At 37.3% G+C, this 23,056-nt stretch overlaps 1 protein-coding gene across 1 annotated transcript in view; it reads right to left on the bottom strand.

Annotated features, from left to right (window-relative positions):
• The window catches only part of plppr5a (phospholipid phosphatase related 5a), a 43,747-nt gene extending 27,949 nt beyond the window's left edge, over positions 1-15,798 (bottom strand). Inside the window, exons 1-4 of the mRNA XM_016493267.1 lie at positions 15,416-15,798; positions 8,673-8,805; positions 6,215-6,465; positions 2,122-2,298 (exon numbers count right to left, since the gene is read on the bottom strand). Of these exons, the coding sequence (XP_016348753.1) occupies positions 2,122-2,298; positions 6,215-6,465; positions 8,673-8,805; positions 15,416-15,619 (765 nt within the window). The 5' untranslated portion in view covers positions 15,620-15,798. The remainder of the gene's footprint in view (positions 1-2,121; positions 2,299-6,214; positions 6,466-8,672; positions 8,806-15,415) is intronic.
• Positions 15,799-23,056: the final 7,258 nt, after the last annotated feature.

Here is a 23,056-nt window from a genome sequence, read left to right as displayed (position 1 = left end):
GTTCCAGGATCAACAAGGATGTTGATCCAGGAACATGTTGTACTTGGTGAAATCACGGTCACCGTGTATATGATATGACGCTAGTTTTACTCAAATGAAACGGTCATGACGTGACTCTCAGAGCAGTTCTGGAGATGTTGTTAGTGTGTTTATGTCCTCATTGAGACGGCAGACGCTGAAATCAACGCGAGCGTCATGCGCGCTTCAGTGTGTGTGGTAACGTTAAAGGAAAACGTGCGTTTCTGCCATTTATTCATTCATAGAGATATGATCGCGTAATATGACAACGGCACCTCAGTCGTGGTATTGAAGGTGGGAGAGAGCGCTGTACGTTCACTCCTCCCACCTACAAACCCTGCCGGTACGAGACTCGAACCCGCAACCTTTGGGTTACGAGTCAGACTCTCTAACCATTAGCCCACGACTTCGGCACGTTATTTGAGCGGACTTAGCTTTTCCGGTGAGCATGAGCAGTAAATGAGCAAAATGCACATTGATAGAGTGGAATAATGAACGGAGCGTCACACAGCGCAGTGATGACGGCTGGAGGAGTTTGAAACCTGAACACCACTGGGCGGCGCGGCATATATTTTCGGTGGCCGAAAATTCAGTGCATCCCTAGTAAATGGACTAAACGATTCTTCGAAGCACATAATTTGCCTCGATGATTTTTTTGTATTCGAGTTACTCGAGGAATCGTTTCAGCCCTATTGCCAAATTTGTTTGGAACAGTTGTTGAATAAACAACTAAACTGAACTGAACTATTATGCCTGTCTATCTGCTTGACTGACAGTTTTATTGATCACTGAGAGAGCATTGACTTGTTATGATGTTGGTTCAATATAAAAATTAAATAAATAAAAAAATAGCTTAGATGTAGGCCTAGTAAACTACTTTTACCATGTTGCTGTAGCTTATTTCACAGGGCTGTAGCTTTAGTGTAGTGAAGCTTCATTTAATGAAGAGTAACTGTTAGCTTACCTCACTACATTTTCCAAGTAGTCTATGAGGCATTTAAACAGACATTTTAATCTTGTATTTTTGCTAAAGCACTGCTCAATTATTCAGCACTATGATGTTTGTTGTTTATAATTTGTCTAAATCAGGTGTTTTCAAACTTTTGATGTTCCCCACTTCCCTAACAATGCTTAGAAATGTCTGCCTGATAGGTAAAGTTACATAAGACCAGATTGAACAGGAGTTGCAAAAACATTATTTTAGTTTTTATTTTAGTATGTCTCATCATTGGTGACTTCATAGGCACTTAGATTTGTGCATATCACATTATATAACCTTTATATAACTTTGTTTGCATGTTTTATGATTCACAAAATTAGAAAACTCAAAAGGAACAATGTTCCATAATACTATACATTAGCCATGTTACATACACTACTGTTCACAAGTTTGGGGTCAGTACTTAAAAAAATAATAATACTTTTATTTAGCAAGGATGTGATAAATTGATCAAAAGTGGCAGTAAAGACTTTCATTGTTACAAAGACATTCTATTTCAAATAAATGCTGTTCTTTTGAACTTTTAATTCATCAAAACATCCCGTCAAACGGCTCCTACAAGAATATTAAGCAGAACAACTTTCAACATTGATAATAATAATAATGATAATAAATATTTCTTGGGCACAAAATCAGCATATTAGAATGATTTCTAAAAGATTGTGTGATACTGAAGACTGCAGTAATGCTTTGCCATCACAGGAATAATTTACATTTTAAAATATATTAATATAGAAAATAGTTATTTTAAATTGTAATAATATTTCACAATATTACTGTTTTTACTAGATTTTTTATCAAATAAATGCAGCCATAAGAGACTTCTTCCAAAAATATTTTAAAAATCGTACCCACCCTAAACATTTGAATGATAGTGTATAGCCTAATCTGATATGTAGTCTGTATTGCTATAACTAAACATAATATTATTAAAATAATCCTCACAAAATAAGTACAAACAGTTCATTAAAATCACTGTGCTTGCATAAATATTCAATAAGATCAGCAACTGAATTTCTAAGTGTGCATATTCATGTAAGTATGCATATGAACTGCATATGCATCTTTACTATTAGTGTGTGTGTTCTCAAAAGTGACCTCACCATAAAGACAGCAATGGCTCCTCCGATGATGAAGCCAGCAATGACATCAGACCAGTGGTTGCGGTACTCCACCACTCGATTAATCCCAGTTAGGAAGGCCAGACACATGAGCCCCAGAGACAGCACCGGCTTGGCCAGCCGTGTCCCTTTGGCCTTCACCGAACATGTGATGTACATCTGAGGAAAAACAGACCACTCTGTAATACATCTTCATCCTAACCACTGTGTAAACGCTTTTTATAGCTCATTCATTCCCTGCTCATGTGTGGGCATGTTTGTCTGCAAACACAGGTTTCAATTTAATCGTTTAAACAGTGGCTTTCACTATAATAAATGGCACGCTAACATGCACCCATTACTCTGATCAGTGTATGTAAACATTTGAATGTGTCTGATGCTGTTGCAGGTGCATTGCAAATGAAATACATCTCCATGGTTCAGCTACATCGTTTCATTTATCCAAGACATTGGCATTGACTGGAAGGGTGGCATTTGAAGGCTAGTCTAGTGGTATTTGAAGACAACCTGCTTTGCTTTTGTCCTGAATCAAGCCTTAGGGGAGAGAGGGAAGGTGGGGGTAGTCTGGCATTCATCTCACTGTGAGGATTTGATCAAGTACAACTATTAATGTCTTGAGCAAGAAGCACCAGGAGCATTCAGACAGATGTCCTCTTCATTCTACCAAGCTTCCTTATAATCCCGATGAAGCTCGAATTTTATAGTTCTAGGAATACATTGATTAAAATTATGGCCAATGAGATAAGCTTGATAATTCTGTCCATGTTATGGCCAATTAACAATAAATGATCAATGTTATATTTTATACTAAACAGGTTAAAAACAAAACACTAAAATCTCAAATCAACCATTTTAATGCTGCAAGTGATTTAGGCTTCACAACTGTCATGAATTCTGTCCATAGACTTCCATCTGACTGCCACAAGAGATTGCCTCTTCATCATATTGACTCTCACACCACACAGACTGTTACATGTCACTCCGGACTACATTTCCCATCATCCATTGCACTGATTGCACACAGCTGTAACCAATCACACGCTCACCTGAAAGTTATTACACACATTATATAACACCCACTCAGATCCTTCTCAAGTCACTGAGTATTGTTCCGCATTTATCACTCTCCTAGTGTTACTCAGATCCTTCTCAAGTCACTGAGTATTGTTCTGCATTTATCACTCTCCTAGTGTTAGCTGCTTTACCGAGCCATTCCGTGTTTTTGTTTAGTCTCTAGTATTGTTTAGCATTTATCACTGTGATAGCTACTTTACGGAGCCTGCTCTAGTTTTCATAGTCTAGTCATTGTCTTGTTTTGCCTGTTTTCCTGGTTCCTGCTTCTTGCCACGTATCTTGGATTAATCCTTTGCTTGCTGTTTCGGACTGTGTTTGCTCCTCACCTGGATTTATGCTCACATTTACGGATTACCCCTCTTGTCAAACCCTCTGGATTACGTTTGCTGTCGTCTGACTCAAGCCCGTTTAGGATTGCTCTTCTGTCTTGCCTGTGCCATACCTGTTTGCTGTTGTTTGACCCTGCCTGTGTTTTTGACTGTTTATTAATAAAAGCTTGCACATGGATCCGCACGCCTCTCGTCTCATCAGCCCCGGTACAACAACATTATAATGTACAGTATGGAAATTGATATTTACATTAGCTAAATATCACATTTAACAGTTTTACTAAATTATTAGTGGTGTTTAGATAGTTAGAGAACTATGTGAGTGTTAGATTATGACAAAGATAATCTAAATTGAAAACTAAGTGTACATGCACAAGCATGTGCAATTAAATAATTGAAAAATTCAAATATGTAACCAGTGCATAAACATTAGCAGGGTTTCTGCAGATCTTATGATGGTAAAATGAAGACTTTTTTTAGACCAAGTAAAGAAAATATTATCATCTTCAAACAAACTTCTTATAACATCATCTCAAATTCAAACAAAAATATTTAGACCTTTTTAAGACCTGCAGATACCCTGACATTATTCATTCTTATCTTATTCAAAACCCATTTTGAGGGCAAAAGCAGATAAAAAGATTTGTTTAATTGAACTTGACAGATTTTATTTTATTTTTTATCTGAATGTGAGCTAGATGAAAACTTTGTCAGTGTTCGTACATATTTTAGAGGTTTTGAATACTTTTGTGCTACACTTGACAAATATAACAGGAAATTGGATTGGAACGAGGGTGAATGAGTAAATAGTGACAGAATTTAGATTTTCAGGTAAAGTGCTATTTTGATATTCCGTCACAGGCCAACTGAGGTAATTAAGTAACAGAGCAGCCCTTAGGCATGCTAGATCTATTGATTCTCCTCCTCTCCTCTAACTATATGACACAATGCCATTTGGATATGACAGATGAAAGTTTTTTCTGTCTATAGGGAAGTTATTCATTTTATTATTGTCATAGGACCCATTAAATTAATCTCCTAGAAGAGCAATTTGGACTTTTTAGCAATTTTTGACTTTTTTTTTTGTCTTGAGGCTGTTACCACTAAAACATGCCTACTCAGAATGTAAACCATTTCTGATTTATTTAAAGCGGTCATATGATGCGATTTCAAGTTTTCCGTTCATTTGTTTGGCCTTCCAAAAGAGGACACAACTAGACATCAGTGGTTAAGTTGTATTTACAACACTGTTTCAGAACAGTTCAGATGTGTGCAACGCATTTTACAGAGGACAAGGACTGTTTTCTGGGAGAGTAGCCTACAATGCCGGTGTTCTGACAAATAATGCTGACCGAGCTGGCCAATCAGAGCACACCTCGCTTTTCAGAACGATGAGCTTTGTAAAAATCAATGCTTTTCAGAAAGGCGGGGCATAGAGGAGAACTTATATGATTCTTATTTATTTATTTCCATGTCTTGCTATAGACATTTCTGGCATTGCACAAAAATGTATGTTTGTTGTGTACATTAACTTGTGACATTGCCTACCATCTAATGGGTCTAATATTGTATGATTTTGATCTCAGGACTTTTAGATGCATTTCTACAAAGCTTTGGACCACGTTAAATTAGGGGTGCTAAGTCTTGCTCCTGGAGGGCCAGTGTGCTGCAGAGTTTAGCTCCGATACCTGCTTGGAAGTTAGTTAGTAATCCTTGATTAGCTGATACAGGCATGTTTAATTGGGGTCGGAGCAGAACTCTGCAGGACACTGGCCCTCCAGGAGCAGGACTGGACACCCCTGTATTAAATCTTACAGATCACCCCAGATGTTAACATGATCGAGAATCAGAGAGTGAGGCAAAGCAACTTAAAGACCTGGGGAGAACTGATGGAAAATGAAAATCAATTTTCTGTGTCCAAAATGAGTGATGTGTAGCTGGGACAGGCCTTGAAGACTTTGGACTTCAAGAATAAATGGAAACTGGCTTTTTATGCTTATAAAAAGTCGTAATATTAAAAAAAAAAAAAACATGTAATGAAACCTAATTCATGCCTGGATCAATACCATAGTATGGATAAAAGGCTTCTCTTATTCAAATTTGAAGGCGTGTTGGAACAAAATCCTTTTATGCTCTTTCTAAAATCTTAAATCGGATGACAATTTTATAAGATAAGCATAATCACAAGTCAGTCTGAATAATCAGTAATGCACAGACGAAATATTAAGAAGGACACAATGTCCTCAGGCATTAAAGATACTGTGCTTTTATAAACTCTACCCAGCACTACTTGCAAAACTATGCATATGCTTTAGAAATTTAAAATCATATTAAATTACATTAAGCTATTTAATTATTGTTTTATTTTTCTCTAAGATCTTCTTATAATGTTAGATTAGTCATAATTTAGTTTTAAATAATCAGTTTCCACCTTCTGTCTGACCTGTATTTACAGTACAGGCGGTTTTCCCCCCTGACTTAACTTGTTCATAAACAGCCTTCATAAATTGCAAGATTTCAAACCACAACGCATATAGCTTTGGATCAGGTTTGCATTTCATGTTTTGTTTTTTTTGCTGTTTAGAGTAAAAAATTAATTACAATGAATCAGAAACCACTAAGTTTGACCCATCTCTTTCTTTTGTGTGTGTGTATATGTCAAGTTTACTCACAGCAACATAAAGAGCTGCATAAACACTGATGGCCGCCTCTTTGGATGGGAACGATTTGCGAGCATGTAAGATATCATCCTCATTGCCCGTGCAGGCTTCCTGTTGGCTGATGAAACGCACCACCTGATGGCACCCCAGCGCTGTGTAGTTGGGTTTGCACACCGTCAGGAAGTATGGAGACAGATTTCCCGTTACCACCTGTCCGGCATTTACAAAAATGTCTGTGGCAAAGAGGCCAAATGCGTACACACCTGGTGGAACACAAAGACACATATCTAGGATTTTCACACTACTGTTTAAAAGTTTGAGGTTGGTAAGATTTTATATTTTTGAAAGAAGTCTCTTATGGTCAACAAGACTGCATTTATTTGATCAAAAATACAGTAAAACCAGCATTATTGTGAAAGATTATAGCAATTTAGATATTTAGAATTAGAATTAGATACCTGAATTTTCACTATTTTATGTGTGTGTGTGTGTGTGTGTGTCACATGCTCCTTCAGAAATTATTCTAATATGCTTATTTGGTGCTCAAGAAGCATTTGAAGAGTTCAGATGCAAAAGCCTCTAAGTGCCGTCTGAAATTTTTATCTAAAATGAGGATTTTTAGCAGGCTCCTCTGTTTAGGTTCAGTAATTTTACTCTAATGGCAATGTATAGGTCCTTTTCTATGCAATTAAAGTGAAATAACTGAACATAAACGTAGGAGCCTGCTAAAAATCCTCATTTTAGATGAAAATTTCAGATGGCACTTAAAGGCTTTTGCATTTGAACTCTTCATTTATTATTCTTATCAGTATTGAAAAGTTGTGCTGCTTAAAATTATTGTGGGAACTGTGATACATTTTGTTCAGTATTCTGTTTCAGGATGAATAGAAACTTCAGCATTTGATTGAAATATAAATCTTTTGTAACATTATAAATGTATTTACGGTCACTTTTGATTAATTTTATGCATCCTTGCTGAATAAATTTCTTCCCAAAAAAAAAATCTTACTGACCTCAAACTTCTGAACATTAGTGTGAATATTGGTCAAGTGGGATGATTAATTGCACTTTATTTTTTCATAATTAATGTAAACCAATCCTGATAAGTTCAGTGATGCCAAACTGTAATCACATCATGGAAAATGAGTCTCCATATTTTTTACAACCAGAATATTAGGCACGGAAGCAGAGAAATGTTACTCAAATCTTAATGTAAGCGTGGGCAGCTTTGTCACATTGAATGTTGTCTATGAGCAGAGCTTGGAGAAGCAGCAGACTGAAACTAGTTTACAATGAGCGCTACCGCTGTCAGTATACTCTCACAGCTCCTCCACCGGCCCCCACATTAACAAGCTTATTCATTATGCTCCAGAGGACTCCATCTTTTAACCAGATATCTAATGTGGCGCAGCACTGAACTTCAGCTGAGATGTTCTCACAACACAATTCAAGTGTAATCATATGGTTCGTAAAACTACATGATTGCACACTTAAATGGGAAGCGATATGAGCAGCATAACAGACAAGCCAGTGAATTTACTGTGCAGGAATAATGCAGAAACTATACAACATCTCTCTAACAATTACAGCATTAGTACAATTACAGTGTTTGTTTCAGGATGAACTCGTTAAAGGTTCATTCTCAGGACACTTTTTTTTTTAAAAATCATCTTTTTGTAGGTTGTATTTTAAAAGCTAGATTGTGGAAGATGGAACAGACTACCATAATCTGGCATACTTTACTAAAACTATACAATATTGCTTTGCAACTGCAATTCAGGCACGTGAATCAGTTCAACATGTTTAATGTATAATGTTCTTGTCAGTCCTGATAAATAATTGCTGTCATGTTCAATAGAAGATGCTAAGAAAAATAAATAACATTAAATACAGTTTACCTTCTATACACAAGTTTTGTGTGATTGTCTTGAAAAGAATGGCTATTTCTTAACTAGAAAAAAATCACAGACTGGTTGAGACGTTTTCCGGGTGGTCAGTGATTGTGTTTAAGAAAAGTAAATGTAAAACCTATTTTCTTGATTTTGTCAGATTATATGATTATTAAAAAGACATTCATTGAAATGTAATGTGGCTACACTTCCTTTTAGAGTCTACTGGATTCATGGGAGTTAATATTTTGTCCTCATTTGTAAGTCGCTTTGGATAAAAGAGTCTGCTAAATGACTAAATGTAAATACCTGTTCTGGTCTGATTTCAGGGGAAAAGAATATCCCATACTTTTCCCCCTCAACTCCTCTCTGCAGAAGAAATATTATAAATAATTTAAGAGAATGCTTTGACATGAACCATGAGTGTATCGTCTGCCCCACACAAGAAACTTGCTAGTACTGTATGTGCGTCTGACATCTCGATTTGCCTTTCTTCTGCGCAGGCACAGATGCACAAGGAAAGGAAAACGTCTAAATCTACATTTGCCCTAATTAGTGTGCTTCCGTCTGTGAAGACATACCAAGAAAGCGAAATGTTCTTCGGACCAGAGGGTTTAGGTAACAACAGTCGCCCATCACAATGATCTTCTCTCGGTTGTCTAGATCCTCAGAGACATACTGCAGCAAGAAGAGTACGGACTCTGTCACTGTAATCTGCAGACAAAACAGCAACAAAAATCAAATAAGAGGCTTTTAATGGTACAATGATACTCTCTCTTCTCTGCTTTTTCCTTGATCTTTACTTAGAACTAAGATCTAAATGAAGCTAAAATCTAATTCTCTAGGCTTGAAGACAAAATCAGGCTGTATTTCAGCTATTTGTAACACTGGAACATTCATAAAGACCAATTCATGAACACAATGGAAATGCTTAGAGGCTGATTTTGTGCCGGCCAGGTGCCAGTTCCCAGCAAGGTCTTGAACTTGATTTTGTCAAACTGGCAGGGCCAGATTTTGTGATAACTTGCTATAAATTGGTTCAGCCCATTTTATAACCAACCCAGGACCATTCAAATGGCTTGCATCAATGACAAATGCACTGAACCCTGTAGGGCCAACTTTACGGTGAACAAGACGCTATGGCATAACCTAAAGTATGCTGCACTATCACAACAACACAGACATATTGATAAACTGAAACATCTGTGGGGAGGAATGGTCCAAAAGTGGTCAAAAGTCTTTTAAGCAGCAACACAATACATTTGGTGAAGACTTTGCTGATAAAGGAGGAACTACAAGTTACTAAATTCAGGGTTTGACTTACTTTCTCCATTCGGCTGTGAATTTTTTTAAGAAAATACAAATTACTAAAAGGTTTCACTTACTTACTCGAAAGATTTTTGCATAGTAACGGTTATGAAAATGTTAATGTATTTGGTCTTGGCGGAGATCTGCTACGCTGCTTCTGATGTTGGTTATTGCTGCTGCTGCAAAGCAAGTACAGGAACTTGCTGCTGCCAATACATACACCGATATGATGGTGTGAGCAATTAAGACTGTGATAAGTAGCATTTATAATAACCTGTAGCAGATCTATACAGGTGGAGCTGGGGAAGGTGAAGGGTTTCAGAGGAACTCTGAAAGTTTGCTGTGAACTGCTCTAGTGAATGCTAACCAGCCATTTAAATTTAAAGCAGCAAGCTCACTGGCTATGTATGCAACATGAACCAATCAGCTTGTGCCAAGTAGTTTAATGCTGTGAATATTATCAATTTGCGGTAACCACCCATCAGCCTGCGCCATCTAGAGTTTCATGACAGAACTTGGCATTTTCAAAGATATTTTCGAACATATTCTTGCCACTCTCTGTGTGTGTAAATAAAAAAAAATTTCTTGCTTTCATTCAGTGTTTGGCATGAATTCACCTTTAACTTGTAACTGTCAATATTTTTCATATCACTTTTAAAAAGTTCCAAGTTTGCACTGTCAGTAAAATAGATTAGTACTACAATCTGTGCATGATGAACCTTTTAGAGATAAAAAAGATGCCACGTTGAGGATACTGCCCCAATGATAAGTTGTTGTACCCCTAAAGGTACCATTTTTGCTAATTTTTCTGAGATGTGGCCAAGAGAATATGAAACTAACTGAAACTTGTCATGATGGAGCTTCAGTTCCTAGTAATTCAGTAGCTAAAATAAACAGTTGTTTTGTTAACCCGTTGATCAAGTCCTTTTTTCTGTGATTCATCAAAACAATCACAAGACCTTTTTTATTCTCAACTACATAATTTAATTGTTCACTATATATATGTGCACTTTCTGTTTTCTTGCTACATATAGCAACATCATAAAATGCAAAACAGTTGCTCATTTGCGCCTGTGTATTACGTCACTTAGGATAAAAGTGTCTGCAACTAACCGGCTCACAGCATGTGAAGACTTCAGCTGCAGAAGAGCCTGGCGCCCTTATTCCAATACTTTTACCAATGTGAAAAAACACAGGAAGTGACAGGTGAACTTGTGAACTCTTGGGCCAACTCAACAGTGCAGCAAACTCCAGGTTTACAACATCAATGATATCTCAATATTAGCACGGCTGAGCGAGCTGTTGAAGTGGGAAACCTACACCAAGAGTCTGAGGATATATCACTTTGACATCACTTGTTAGTACTGCAGCATGAATCTCTGTTCTTTATTGATTACATATGAGGCATGCACAATAAGCTCAAAAAGACAAACTGCATTGATTAAATGTAGAAACTTTGAATTGGAAAGTTAGAGGCGTTATATAAATCATCCAAGACCCATTTTGCAGAATAGAATATTTGTTATTTTTGTTTACTTTACTTTCAAGACACGTTCCTTTATACATAAACTGGCAAACTCTGAGATTTATGAATATACCTTTTCAAAATTAACGATAAATATGGTCTGAGCTGTCAATGAACAGGAGACAACAAATCCTTTCACGACTTGAAAGAATTCTCATGCATTTTAGGACTGTGAATGTGGATTGGCATCTGACTCACTATTCAATTCTAACAGACATCATGCCATCCTGGCCCATAAATGTCAAAAAGCCAAACCTGATGAGTGAGACGGTTTCTCTTACTGGCATATGGACTCTCCAAAAGTTCTTTAATTTATTTTTTATTTGTTTTCATATTCATATTTAATATGAAGAGCGTGAGATGCAGCCCCAAGGAAGAATTCTATTAATCTGCTTTGTGCCTCCAACTCCACATGGCCTGGAGTCAAGTCAATCTCATCCTTTATCAGGCATTCCACCAGTAAAAAAAAAAAGAAGTTTTAACTACAACACACCTGTGTTAAGCAGATTTACCATTTACCGTAATACATAAAAATGCTTTATATTTTTACAGGATCTTTATATTTGAAGGTCTGTGGCATTAAACGTTTTTAAAAACCCTGGTCTAGTGTTCGATTTATTTAAGAGCTCTGGCACAGTTAGCAATTAGTATGAAAGCAATTCATCGCAATGTATAATCCATCCTAACATATAATTTGCGTCTTTGCATGCTTTATGTCACAATTATAGTATAATAAATTTTTCATAGTTGTTTGTTTCCAAATGAATAGCGGAGGCAGAGGGAGGGTGGTGGATCATACTCAGGTTCAGACCAAGTATTAAAAAAGCCTCAAGGGTTCAGTTCAAGCTTTGGAAAGTGCTCAAATTATATTTTGTGTTATTTGTGGTTGGTCACATTGAAATTGGGCAGAGTAGTGTGAGTCGAATCCTATTATAACAGTTAAAACTCTCTGTCTGAAAGGTTTCACATCTGTCTGGAACAATTCCCAAAGGTCAGTCAGTGCAACTGCAGTGATGAATCCATTCGGTTTGCTCAAGAATCTTCTACACTGACAGTTAAAAAGGGTGAAAATCGGTGTGTCATTTAAAACTGGGTTGGTACATAGGTAAAAGCACACTGAAAAATGATCGTGGCTTTGGCAGGTCAGCAGCAATATAAGTGCTCTGAATGCACATATAACCACTACATCATACAAGAGATAGGACAGGGGCTGTTTGGTTTCAATATTTTAATGAAAGCTTAATACTTGATGCCAGCGATACCACTGGTCGGTAGACACACACTGTATCAGAAATGCCAAGGAAAGCTATTGTACGTTTGCTAAGCGCTTCTCCAAATAGACAGCTGACTTAGGGGCCATTCACACAGAATGTGTTTTTCCATTCTACTTCACTACTTTTCCATAGTTTTGTAAACTTTGTTGACTGTTGTGCTCGCATCTTGAGTCAGAATTATGAGGTGAAAAGTCAGTTATTACAAAAACTGAAAATTCTGAAACAAAAAGTATAATCATAAAAGCTTAAATTTGACGTCATAATCATGACTTAAAATGTCATAATTTTGGGGGGTGGGGGAGGTAAATATGACAGCTCACTGGATGAGAAAGGTTATAAACAACTTCAGTTTCAGTTTTTTCCTCACACAAAGCTATCGTATACATTAAAAAAAGTAGTAATGCAGGACATAAGTCATAGACTACTTTTATGGCGATATTGTATTTGAAACTTAAAAACTCCAATCAACATTAATTGTAATTGCATGGGGGAAAAAATGACTAAAACTTTCTTCATTTGTATTCCACAGAAGAAAGTCACTCACACAGTTTAAAATAATATGAGGGTAAGAAATACACTTGCATTAAAGTCTCAGATTTTGTAAACTTGTCAGAAATGCCCAAGTTCAGCATGCCAGCAATATTTGGGACTAACACTGTATAAGCCTGCACTTCAAGATGATATCTGACCTTTACTGTTCACCACAGAGCATGCTAGAGGCCAGATCGAAGTTTTCACTCCACACTTGGCTCAAAAGTGATGCTTTCAGCAAATGGGTGATAATAATAATCATTTGGGGGGGTGAATTTGTGTGGCCTTAATATAAGGCCAGGAAGAGTTTTTTCAGATCGATTGAGCAAATCCATTGGAATTCTAATGAGAGATGAGAGCAGGGAGGCTCTGTGGTGATCCTGGTGCTCTTTAATTTATCATCGGAGCTGCCAATATCTTTCTCATCATAAATTCTCTTTTAATATACTGTAGGCACAGAAAGCTAGAGTCTAGAGCCAAAAAGAGACTTCTCAAAGACAGATCCCGACATTCACTGTGGCCAACCTAGGCTAGCAAACACTAACCAATGGTGCCCTGCAGATGCAGGCTTTTCAAATCTGTCATATCTCATTTCTTCATTTCTTCTGCATAGCAATTATATTAAATAGGATGAAAATTGAGACTTTCGCATGTTTCATGTTCAGGGTAATCTTGTGTCACCTCTAGAGTTTCAAAAGAGATCTCAACAATATTACAAACTCTCCTTAAAGTTAAAGATTTCATCATGAACATTTTTCATAAAAACCAACACCTCTTGAACTATGCTGTTATGTTTATACCTTTACTCTTACTAAGTGTCAACAACTGTTTAATTTGTTTTCTATTTTTGCATCTGAGGTACACTATCATTCAAAAGTCTGTGGTCTGTATTTTTTATGTTTTTGAGAGACATTTCTTATGTTCACCAAGGCTGCTTTTTTTTACCAAAAACACAGTAAAACATTAACATTGTGAAATATTTCTACAATTTTAAATAACTCTATTTTAATATATTTACAGTGGTGACCAAAATTATAAGAAGACTTGGCATATTTACATTCTCAGTCGCTTTGGTGCATTTCTCACATCACTATTTACCTTTGCACAACAGTTAGTTCAACCTCCACAACATTTTACACAGGAAAAGTTGTTATAGTTTTTCTCACTCCCTCTTCTGTAATACAGTTTTTCTCAATTGCTTTGGCACATTTCTCAAAACAATCTTAACATTCTCTAAACTGTGAGTGCAAATGTCAAGAAATGCACCAAAGCGACTGAGAAAAACTGTAAGAGGTTTCAGTTGTTTTTGTTGAATTGGCCATTACAATACCCATAAAACTAACTATTGCCTGAACTACCTGTGATGGAAGGAATCTGCTGGAACATTGAAAATGATGGACTGGCCCCTACAAGTCCGGACCTCAACCCCATCGAGCAAATTTGGGGCGAGTTGGAAAATAAACTGGACAGATCTATTGTATATTCAATAGAAAGCCTTTGGCTTGAGTTGCAGAAGGCATGGGATAACATTAGTGTTGAAGTTCTCAGGAAATATATTGACACTATGTCAGAGAGATTTGCTGCTGTAATGGTGGACATATCAAATGTTAAAGTTAAAAGTGGATAAAAACAGTACGACTCACTTCGAGTGTGCCAAATGATTAATCACAATTAATCATGTGACAGCACTACTCACTTCATCTGATAGTTGTGCTCAGTGCAGCCATCTGCATTATGAACATTATGAAATTAAATCATGTTTTGGAGGCAAAAAAGGTCAATATTTTCAGATCTATCAGGTGTTCTAATAATTTTGGCCACCACTGTAAAAACATAATGTATTCCTCTGATGGCAAAGCTGAATTTTCAGCAGTCATTACTTCAGTCTTCAGTTGCATGATCCTTCAGAAATCATTCTAATATGCTGTTTAAGAAACATTTTTTTATTATTATTTTCAATTCTGAGATATGGTTGTGCTGCTTCTAATATTTTTGTAGAAATCATGGGTTCATTTTCTGGATTCTTAATGATTGGAAAATTCAAAAGATCAGTATCTATTTAAAATAAACTTTTTTGTAACATTAATTTGTATAAATGTGTTTACTAACACCTTTGATCAAATGAATGCATCCTTGCTGAATAAAAAAATATTCATTCCTTTAAGGTAGATAGATGGATGGATGGATGGATGGATGGATGGATAGATAGATAGATAGATAGATAGATAGATAGATAGATAGCTGACCCACTAGATAGATAGATGGATGGATGGATGGATGGATGGATGGATAGATAGCTGACCCACTAAATAGATAGATAGCTGACCCACAAAGTGCAAATACACTCTAAAACACACTGGATAATTAATTTGCAAAATAATTTGTATAATCAAATATACATAAATATATATATATGTATGTGTGTGTGTGTGTGTGTGTGTGTGTGTGTGTGTGTGTGGTGTGTAAATCCAGATGCCACATTCTTCTGTGTATAATTATTTCTTTCAATTATTGTTATCCTAACTTTGCAGGCAGGATGACTATGAGACTCTATCCACCAGGACAATACATTTCACAAGCTGATTAACATTATGCTATTATATGAATAAAGATCTTCCCAAGAACCACGACCAGCATGCACTGCTTATTCTAAACTCCTTTAAACCTTCAATACACACTAACTCACCACGAGTGCAGGGACCCCTGCGACCACCGCGTACAGGATGGCTGGCTGGATCGCACTGGACTCCTCTGGTCCGAGATAGGGCTTCGTATAAGCATTATCATGACAGAAAAATCCTTGGATGTGCACGTTGAAAGTATCGGTGTACTCAAAGTAGTATGCCAACATGACAGTCCCTGCCATGATCACCAGCTGAAAGTAAAGCATTGTGGATAATGGTTAAACAGAAAAGAACAATCCTGGGAAAGAAGTGAAGGGTCTTCGGTCTACTACGATAGAACTAGCATGATTTCCTCTTATTCCACTGTCACTCCTCGTAAAAAAAATCCGCCAGAAATAGGAGCGCATTGTGACAGTCTGAGCGCTGTAAAGTGCGCTGCAGTCTGTGAGAATGAACTGGGCAGCCGCACGCGCTGTAGGCGTGCCTCACTTTAATAAGTGATGGGATGCCTGCAAATATGCAGTTTTATCTTGCAATATTATCGATTGTCGAGTACTTCAGTTCGTGCTCCTTTGAGACTCCAAATATTTCATGTAGTTTTTACTCGAAGTATCACTGCTTATTATGCTGAGGACTTGTCAAACAAATTCCTCTTCATTATTAGTAATATGGTAAAAGTACGAGGACCAATTGTACAGCTGCTCAGTTGAAGAGTTTTTGTTCAGTCTCTAAACACTGAAATGATAGGCCTATCTGAAAATTAGACAACCCGTTTTGCAGTCCTTGGGTTGATACATCAGTCACACACAAAATTAGGCTAGCTGAGTTTCTTTTTTAGGATATGTCATTGGCATACTGTTTAGACTAAAATGTAGGAAAGTAGAGGCTTCAGTGTATTTCTTAAGTCTGATGAGGTAGGAATTGTGCGTTGCTGCCCTCTTGTGAATGGACAAAAGTCAAGCTTTGAAAATAATTTTGCAATTTAACTTTAAGAAAAAAAAAGGAAAAAAAAATCTTAAATCTACATGTTAAAAATGTAAATGAGAAATTCCAGGAGAAGATTTGTAGTCCTTGTCAGGGATTCTTACTAGTGAAATACTGTGTAATGTGTGTAAATGCAAACCACAGCAACTTCATGATACCCAAAACAGTTTTGAAGTGTGAAAGGAACTGAATGGACGACTTTGAAAATCATGTAGTGTATACCTAGCATTGGTTTGATGCAGCGTGCGTGGGGCCTCACTAAAAATACTCATTAAATAGACTCTTTTTTAATGTTTTGAGATAGCACCAAGGTGTTCAGGAAGAGATAAACAAGTCTTTGGCCTATAGTGTTATTTTAACAAAATCCTCAATACAACCCTTAGGTGTGATTAAATATAAAACATGATTAAACAAACAAACATTAAATGAATGAATGAATGAATGAATGTAATATGTAAAATGTAATTTAATTTCTGTAGAAGTATTATAATTTAATGCCTTTATTGTCATATAATAATTTTTAAATAGTTTATATTGAATTATTTTATTTTTAATAAATTACATTTTCTGCTTTTTAATAATATAGTATTTTAAATGTGTGATCTATATTTGTTCTCCTGGCAAAGTTTTTCATGTACGCTTATTATATTGCATTCTTAAGAGGCTTGTTTTGTGTGTCTCCCACACACACACACACACACACACAAAACACTTATTGACTTGGTTGTTTTATTTTCTATTTTATTCTTCAATGCCTGATCATTTGGAGCATTCTGAGAAATGCATTTATTAATTTATTATTTATCTTAAACCATTTCACTTTTTTAATATTTAAAAAAAATATATGGTATTTAACAAGACAATACATAATGATACTTTCAGTGAAGAATAAGAGATTACAGATTATCTCAAATTAAACCCACCCAGAATCCTCCCACACACACAATAAATAAAAATAAATAAAAATAAAAAAATATATAAAACCATGAGAGAAAAAATAAATAAATAAAAAGGGGGATAGATAGATAGATAGATAGATAGATAGATAGATAGATAGATAGATAGATAGATAGATAGATAGATGAAAAAAATAAATGAACATTCCTCTCTTTAGAATCTATCTTCCCACTTTCCAATAGTCAAGTCTAGGACTAGGAATGAACGAGGGCTCTGTAGAGTAGCTATCACTACAGGCGATAAGCGGGTAGTTTAGGCGTGGCGGCCATCTTGGCCGGGGACTCATGACGATCAACTGTGACTTTGAAGCCCTCATGTACTATTCTAAATGGAATGGAGGAGGAGTCTCTACAGGAAGTCGGAGTGATTGGGAAAAACTCACTTTTACTCATGTTAAGCTTATAGCCAGAAATATTGCCAAATTCTTTTAAGAGCGAAATAATTTGAGGAATTGAGGAGGTTGGGCTTGTTACATATAATAAAACATCGTCCGCATATAATGAAATTTTATGCTCCGTACCATGTCGTGTAATACCTTTGAAATTATGAGACTGACGGAGCGCAGCAGCCGAGGGTTCAATTGATATGGCGAATAACAAGGGAGAGAGAGGGCATTAAAGGGGTTACGGCCTCGAATAAATCCTGTTTGGTCATTTGAAATTATAGTAGGGAGAATGGGTTCCATGCGTAGCGCAAGAATTTTGGATAAAATTTTGAAATCTGCGTTCAGAAGTGAAATTGGCCTGTATGATTCGCAATGAGTGGGATCTTTGCCTTCCTTTGGGATAAGAGAAATTGAAGCTTGTATAAGCGTTAAAGGGAGAGTCCCTCTATTAAAAGATTAATTATAAACTGCCATAAGAAGTGGGCCCAGTAAAGCTGCAAACTTCTTATAAAACTCTATCGGGAAACCATCAGGTCCCGGAGCTTTACTACTCTGCATTGCCGCAATAGCCTCTGTAACTTCAACTGTATCTATGGGTCTGCCCAGGTCAGAGTGATGGTCTGAGTTAATAGTGAGTAAACTTCTTTTTTTAAAGAAGGACTCTAAAATTGCAGAATCATTAGGGTACTCTGAAGTATATAGGTTAGAGTAAAAATGGACAAAGCTGTCATTAATATCCTGTAGAGTATATGCCATGGATCCAGACGTGGCCTTAATATGAGTAATTATTTTTTAATTATTTGATTGACGAGACTGAAAAGCTAGTAATTTACTGGCTTTGTCCCCAAATTCATAAAATGAATGATGAGTTTTTAATAACCTCTTCTCTTCTTGTTTAGTTGACAACAAGTTATATTTGGACAGTAGGCTTATTCTTTCTTTATACAAGGGGGGGCTAGGAGAGACGGCGTACTGTTCATCAAGCCTGCTAATGGCTTCTGAAATATCCTTGAGCTTTGAGAGTTCTTGCTTCTTGGCATAGGAGGAGAAATAAATTATTTTGCCCCGCAAGTATGCTTTTAATGCTTCCCATCGTATACTCCTAGATATGTCAAACTTGTCATTTAACTCCAGGTAAATATTAATCTCTTTGGTTAAATAAGTAATGAGTTCTTCATCTGCTAGGAGCAAAGAATTTAGTCTCCACGGTTTAAAGGAGGAATGCTGAGTTGGTAAACTCAGCACAAAAGAGGAGGGGGCATGGTCAGATATAACAATGCTATGGTACATACTAGATGAGACAAAGGGCATGAGACTCTTATCCACCAAGAAAAAATCAATGCGGCTGTATGAGTGATGAACAGGCAAGAAAAAGGAAAATGTCCTGGAAGAAGGGAAAAGAAATCTCCAGGGGTCTACTAGTCCAAATTGATCACAGAGATTCTTAATGTTTGTAGCTGCCTTAGAAGGCTGTATAACTTTGGAGGAGGATCTATCCAATAATGTGTTCAGAACACAGTTAAAGTCCCCACCTATTATTAATGCATAATCGTCAGCTGGTGGAATAGATGTGAAGACCTTGGTGAAAAAATTGCTGTCATCAAAGTTTGGAGCATAAATGTTAACAAGAATTACTTGTTTGTCAAGCAGGCGGCCTGTAATGATAACAAAGCGACCAGAGGAGTCACTGATAACCTTTTCACTGGTGAAAGAAATGCTCTTCCTAATGAGGATAGCCGTACCTCTGCCTTTTGCATTGAAACTCGAGTGAAATACCTGACCTCCCCAACTCCGCCTTAGTTTAATTACATCTGAGTTAAGAATATGGGTTTCTTGTAGAAAAACTATGTCTGCGCTCAGTTGTCGTAAGTGAGAAAAAATCTTATTTCTTTTAATGAGATTGTTCATGCCTTTTATGTTCCACGTTATGAAATTTACATCACATTTATTGAACTTGGACATATTATCAAGGAGTAATTCTAAGTGATAGAGACAATAATACTGAATCCGTTATAGCAAACCACGTGAGCACAAAAAAAAAAAAAAGGCCGTGCTATTATCCCCGCCTCCCCCCCACCCTTGTCGCAAACGACGTATTGACACCCTCACACAACAAACATCTGCTGGTATACTAAGAACCATAACTCACCAGCTCTTGTTTCTGCTCCCTTTGAACTTAATTGTCGTTGAAAACAAAAACAAACGACATTTTGAATGTGAAATTAAGAGTGTGGATCAGTCCAAACTAAAATTAGTCTCTCCATTTTCCATCGCATAACGTAACTTACTGTAACCATAAAGTTATCCAAGTTTAGCTTGACGCTGAATTAAGTAGGATCGGAGACACAATCTCTGTCGCGATGATCATTCCTACTCACTTGCTGAAGGGGGGACAATTCCCCTCACAAATTCCAAAGCCCGTTGTGGACAGTCAAAAAAATGTCTCGTTCCATCATGATTGATCCGTAGCCGTGCAGGGAAAAGCAAGCCGAATTCAATTCCCGCTCCTCTGAGTTGAGCTTTGACCTGGTTAAAAGCCACTCTCCACTTTGCGACTTCAGCACTGATATCGGGGTAAAAGTGTATACGCGATCCTTTGTATAACACCTGTCCCCTTTCTCGTGCCAGCCGGAGAATCAGTTCCCTCACCTGGTAATGATGCAATCGCACGATGAACGGTCTGGGAGCCTGATTAGCTTTCGGCGGCGGGGCTAGGGAACGATGAGCTCGGTCCACCTCCGGCTTCTTGGCAAAACTCTGCTCCCCGAATACTTCGAGTAACATTCCTTAAATAAATGCAGAGGGATGAGTACCTTCGGAGCCCTCAGGGATACCAATCACACAAACATTATTTCTTCTGGATCGATTTTCCAAGTCGTCGAGTTTGGCCCTCAGTCTTTCATTATCTTTCGACAGCGTTGAACACGTAGATTCCAGGGCAGTAACCCGACCATCCACGTCGGTAAGGGAATCTTCCATATCCTTCAGCTTTGTTTCTTGCTCTAATAATGAAGTTTTCATCGCAGAAATAGATGATTTAAGCTCTACTAGAATCTCCACTCTGAGTGCCGCTACCTCAGATCGAATACCACCTAGGAGCTCTCTGATATCCCCCTGGCACGAGGCGGCCCCGTCCACACTCTGCGTATCACCCGCATCCTCAGTATTATCAGTCGTTTTTTTAGTATTGTTTCTAGGCATGTTATTCTACTAAGGGTTGCGAGTGGTATTTTCAAGTTATGTCACTTAATAAATGCTAAATAAGCCGTTAAATAATAAGAAATGTGCGGATCAGAAACTTTACGACTTCTCACGCCGCCATCTTATCGGAAGTCCAAGCTTTATTCTTAACAGAAGACAGAGACGTGGTCATAGAACAGGCATGGGTCAGATAATGGCAGACAGGTATATGGCGGGCAAGACACAAGAATAAACCTAAGGCTAGCGGAGGTAAACGATCAGCAAACAGAATCAAAGGGGCGAGACTAGAGGGATAAACCAGGTAAACAGGCAAGGATCAGAGACTAAGAAAACAGACAGGGCAAAACTAGGCTAGGACTAGGAATGAATGAAGGCTCTGTAGAGTAGCCACAGGGATATAAACATTCGCCACACTTATTTAACAGAATACTTAAGGCTGATTTAAAAGATCTTAGAATAGACGGAACACTGTTACAATATATGGATGATTTAATTACCTGTTCTTCCTCAATAGAACAATGTCACAGAGACTCAATTCAGGTATTGACAAAGTTAGCACAAGGAGGACACAAAGTGTCCAACAAGAAAATCCAGTATTGCCAACCTCAAGTGGAATACTTGGGAAGATTAATTGCATTTGGCACACGAGCTATAGCTCCAGCTCAATTGGAAGGCATAAGTAAAACACCATTGCCTCAGACAGTAGGACAAATGATGACTTTCCTAGGAATGACAGGCTTTAGTGCCGACTGGGTAGAAGACTATGCAGTAAAGACAGGGCCGTTGAGAGAAATGATGAAACAAGCAGGATTACAACATTTAAGCAATCCATTAAAATTGAACACAGATGCATTACTAGCATTTGAAACAAAAAAAAAAGAACTACAACAGGCCCCTGCCCTGGGAACGGCAGAATACGATAAAATGTTTCATCTGTATGTGGCAAATAGAACTGAGGGTTATGCATCAGCTGTACTGATGCAAGAGACTTGTAGTGGGAGGAAAAAACAACCTATAGCTTATTACAGCACAAAGTTAGATAATGTAGCCCAGGGATACCCACCATGTTACCAACAAGGCCTAGCAGCAGTATATTATGCTTATGAAAAAGCATCCACAATAACTATGGGGTACCCAGTAACTATACATACTCATCACAAAATTGTGGAATTAATAGAACAAGGGAAATTTGTTCTGACACAAGCTCGAATTTTGGCCTATTCCTCGCTACTCACATATCCAGATGTTACCATTAAACGATGCCAGACAGTTAATCCAGCTGAATTAATTCCTTTGGCATTTGAAGGAGAACCCCATGATTGTGTGAATGAGTCATTGGCATTTACCAGATTACGACCAGCTCTTGAATCAACACCCATCCCTGAAGCAGAAGTCACTTATTTTGTAGATGGTTCTAGCTTTAGAGACCATGAAGGAAATCATACAGGATATTCAGTAGTGAAGAAAGACAAAGAAGAATTTGTACCTGTAGTATCACAACATTGTGTGCAGCCTTGCTCTGCTCAATTAGCAGAATTAAAAGCTCTTACAGCTGCATGTCAGTTAGCGAAAGGACAAACTGCCAACATTTTCACAGATTCAGCATATGCTCATGGTGTATGTCATCTATTCGGAGCAGTGTGGAAACAAAGAGGTTTTAAAAAAAGTGATGGGACTACCATCCAACATAGTGAACAAATAGGGCAATTAATCTCTGCTATGATGCTTCCAAAAAGGCTAACTGAGCCTTGAGGTACTCCATACTGCACTTGTGATCGATATGATACCTCTTCATTCACTGCTACGAATTGATGGCTGTCATACAAGTACGATTTGAACCATGCTATTGCACTTCCATTAATGCCAACAAAGTTTTCTAGTCTATTCAAAAGAATGTTGTGGTCAATAGTGTCGAACGCAGTGCTAAGTTCCAGTAGCACTAATAGAGAGATACAACCACGATCAGATGATAAGAGCAGTTCATTTGAAACTCTAATGAGAGCAGTCTCAGTACTATGATACGGTCTAAACCCTGACTGGAAATCCTCACAGATACCATTTTTCCCTAAGAAGGAATATAATTGTGAGGATACTACCTTTTCTAGTATCTTGGACAGAAAAGTGAGATTCGAGATCGGTCTGTAATTAACTAGTTCTTTGGGGTCAAGTTGTGTTT

This window comes from Sinocyclocheilus anshuiensis, unplaced genomic scaffold, assembly GCF_001515605.1.
Source record: "Sinocyclocheilus anshuiensis isolate Anshui unplaced genomic scaffold, SAMN03320099.WGS_v1.1 scaffold1472, whole genome shotgun sequence".
NCBI lineage: Eukaryota > Metazoa > Chordata > Actinopteri > Cypriniformes > Cyprinidae > Sinocyclocheilus > Sinocyclocheilus anshuiensis.
Note: the sequence above shows the minus strand (reverse complement) of the source record. Positions and strands in the feature narration are given on the sequence as shown.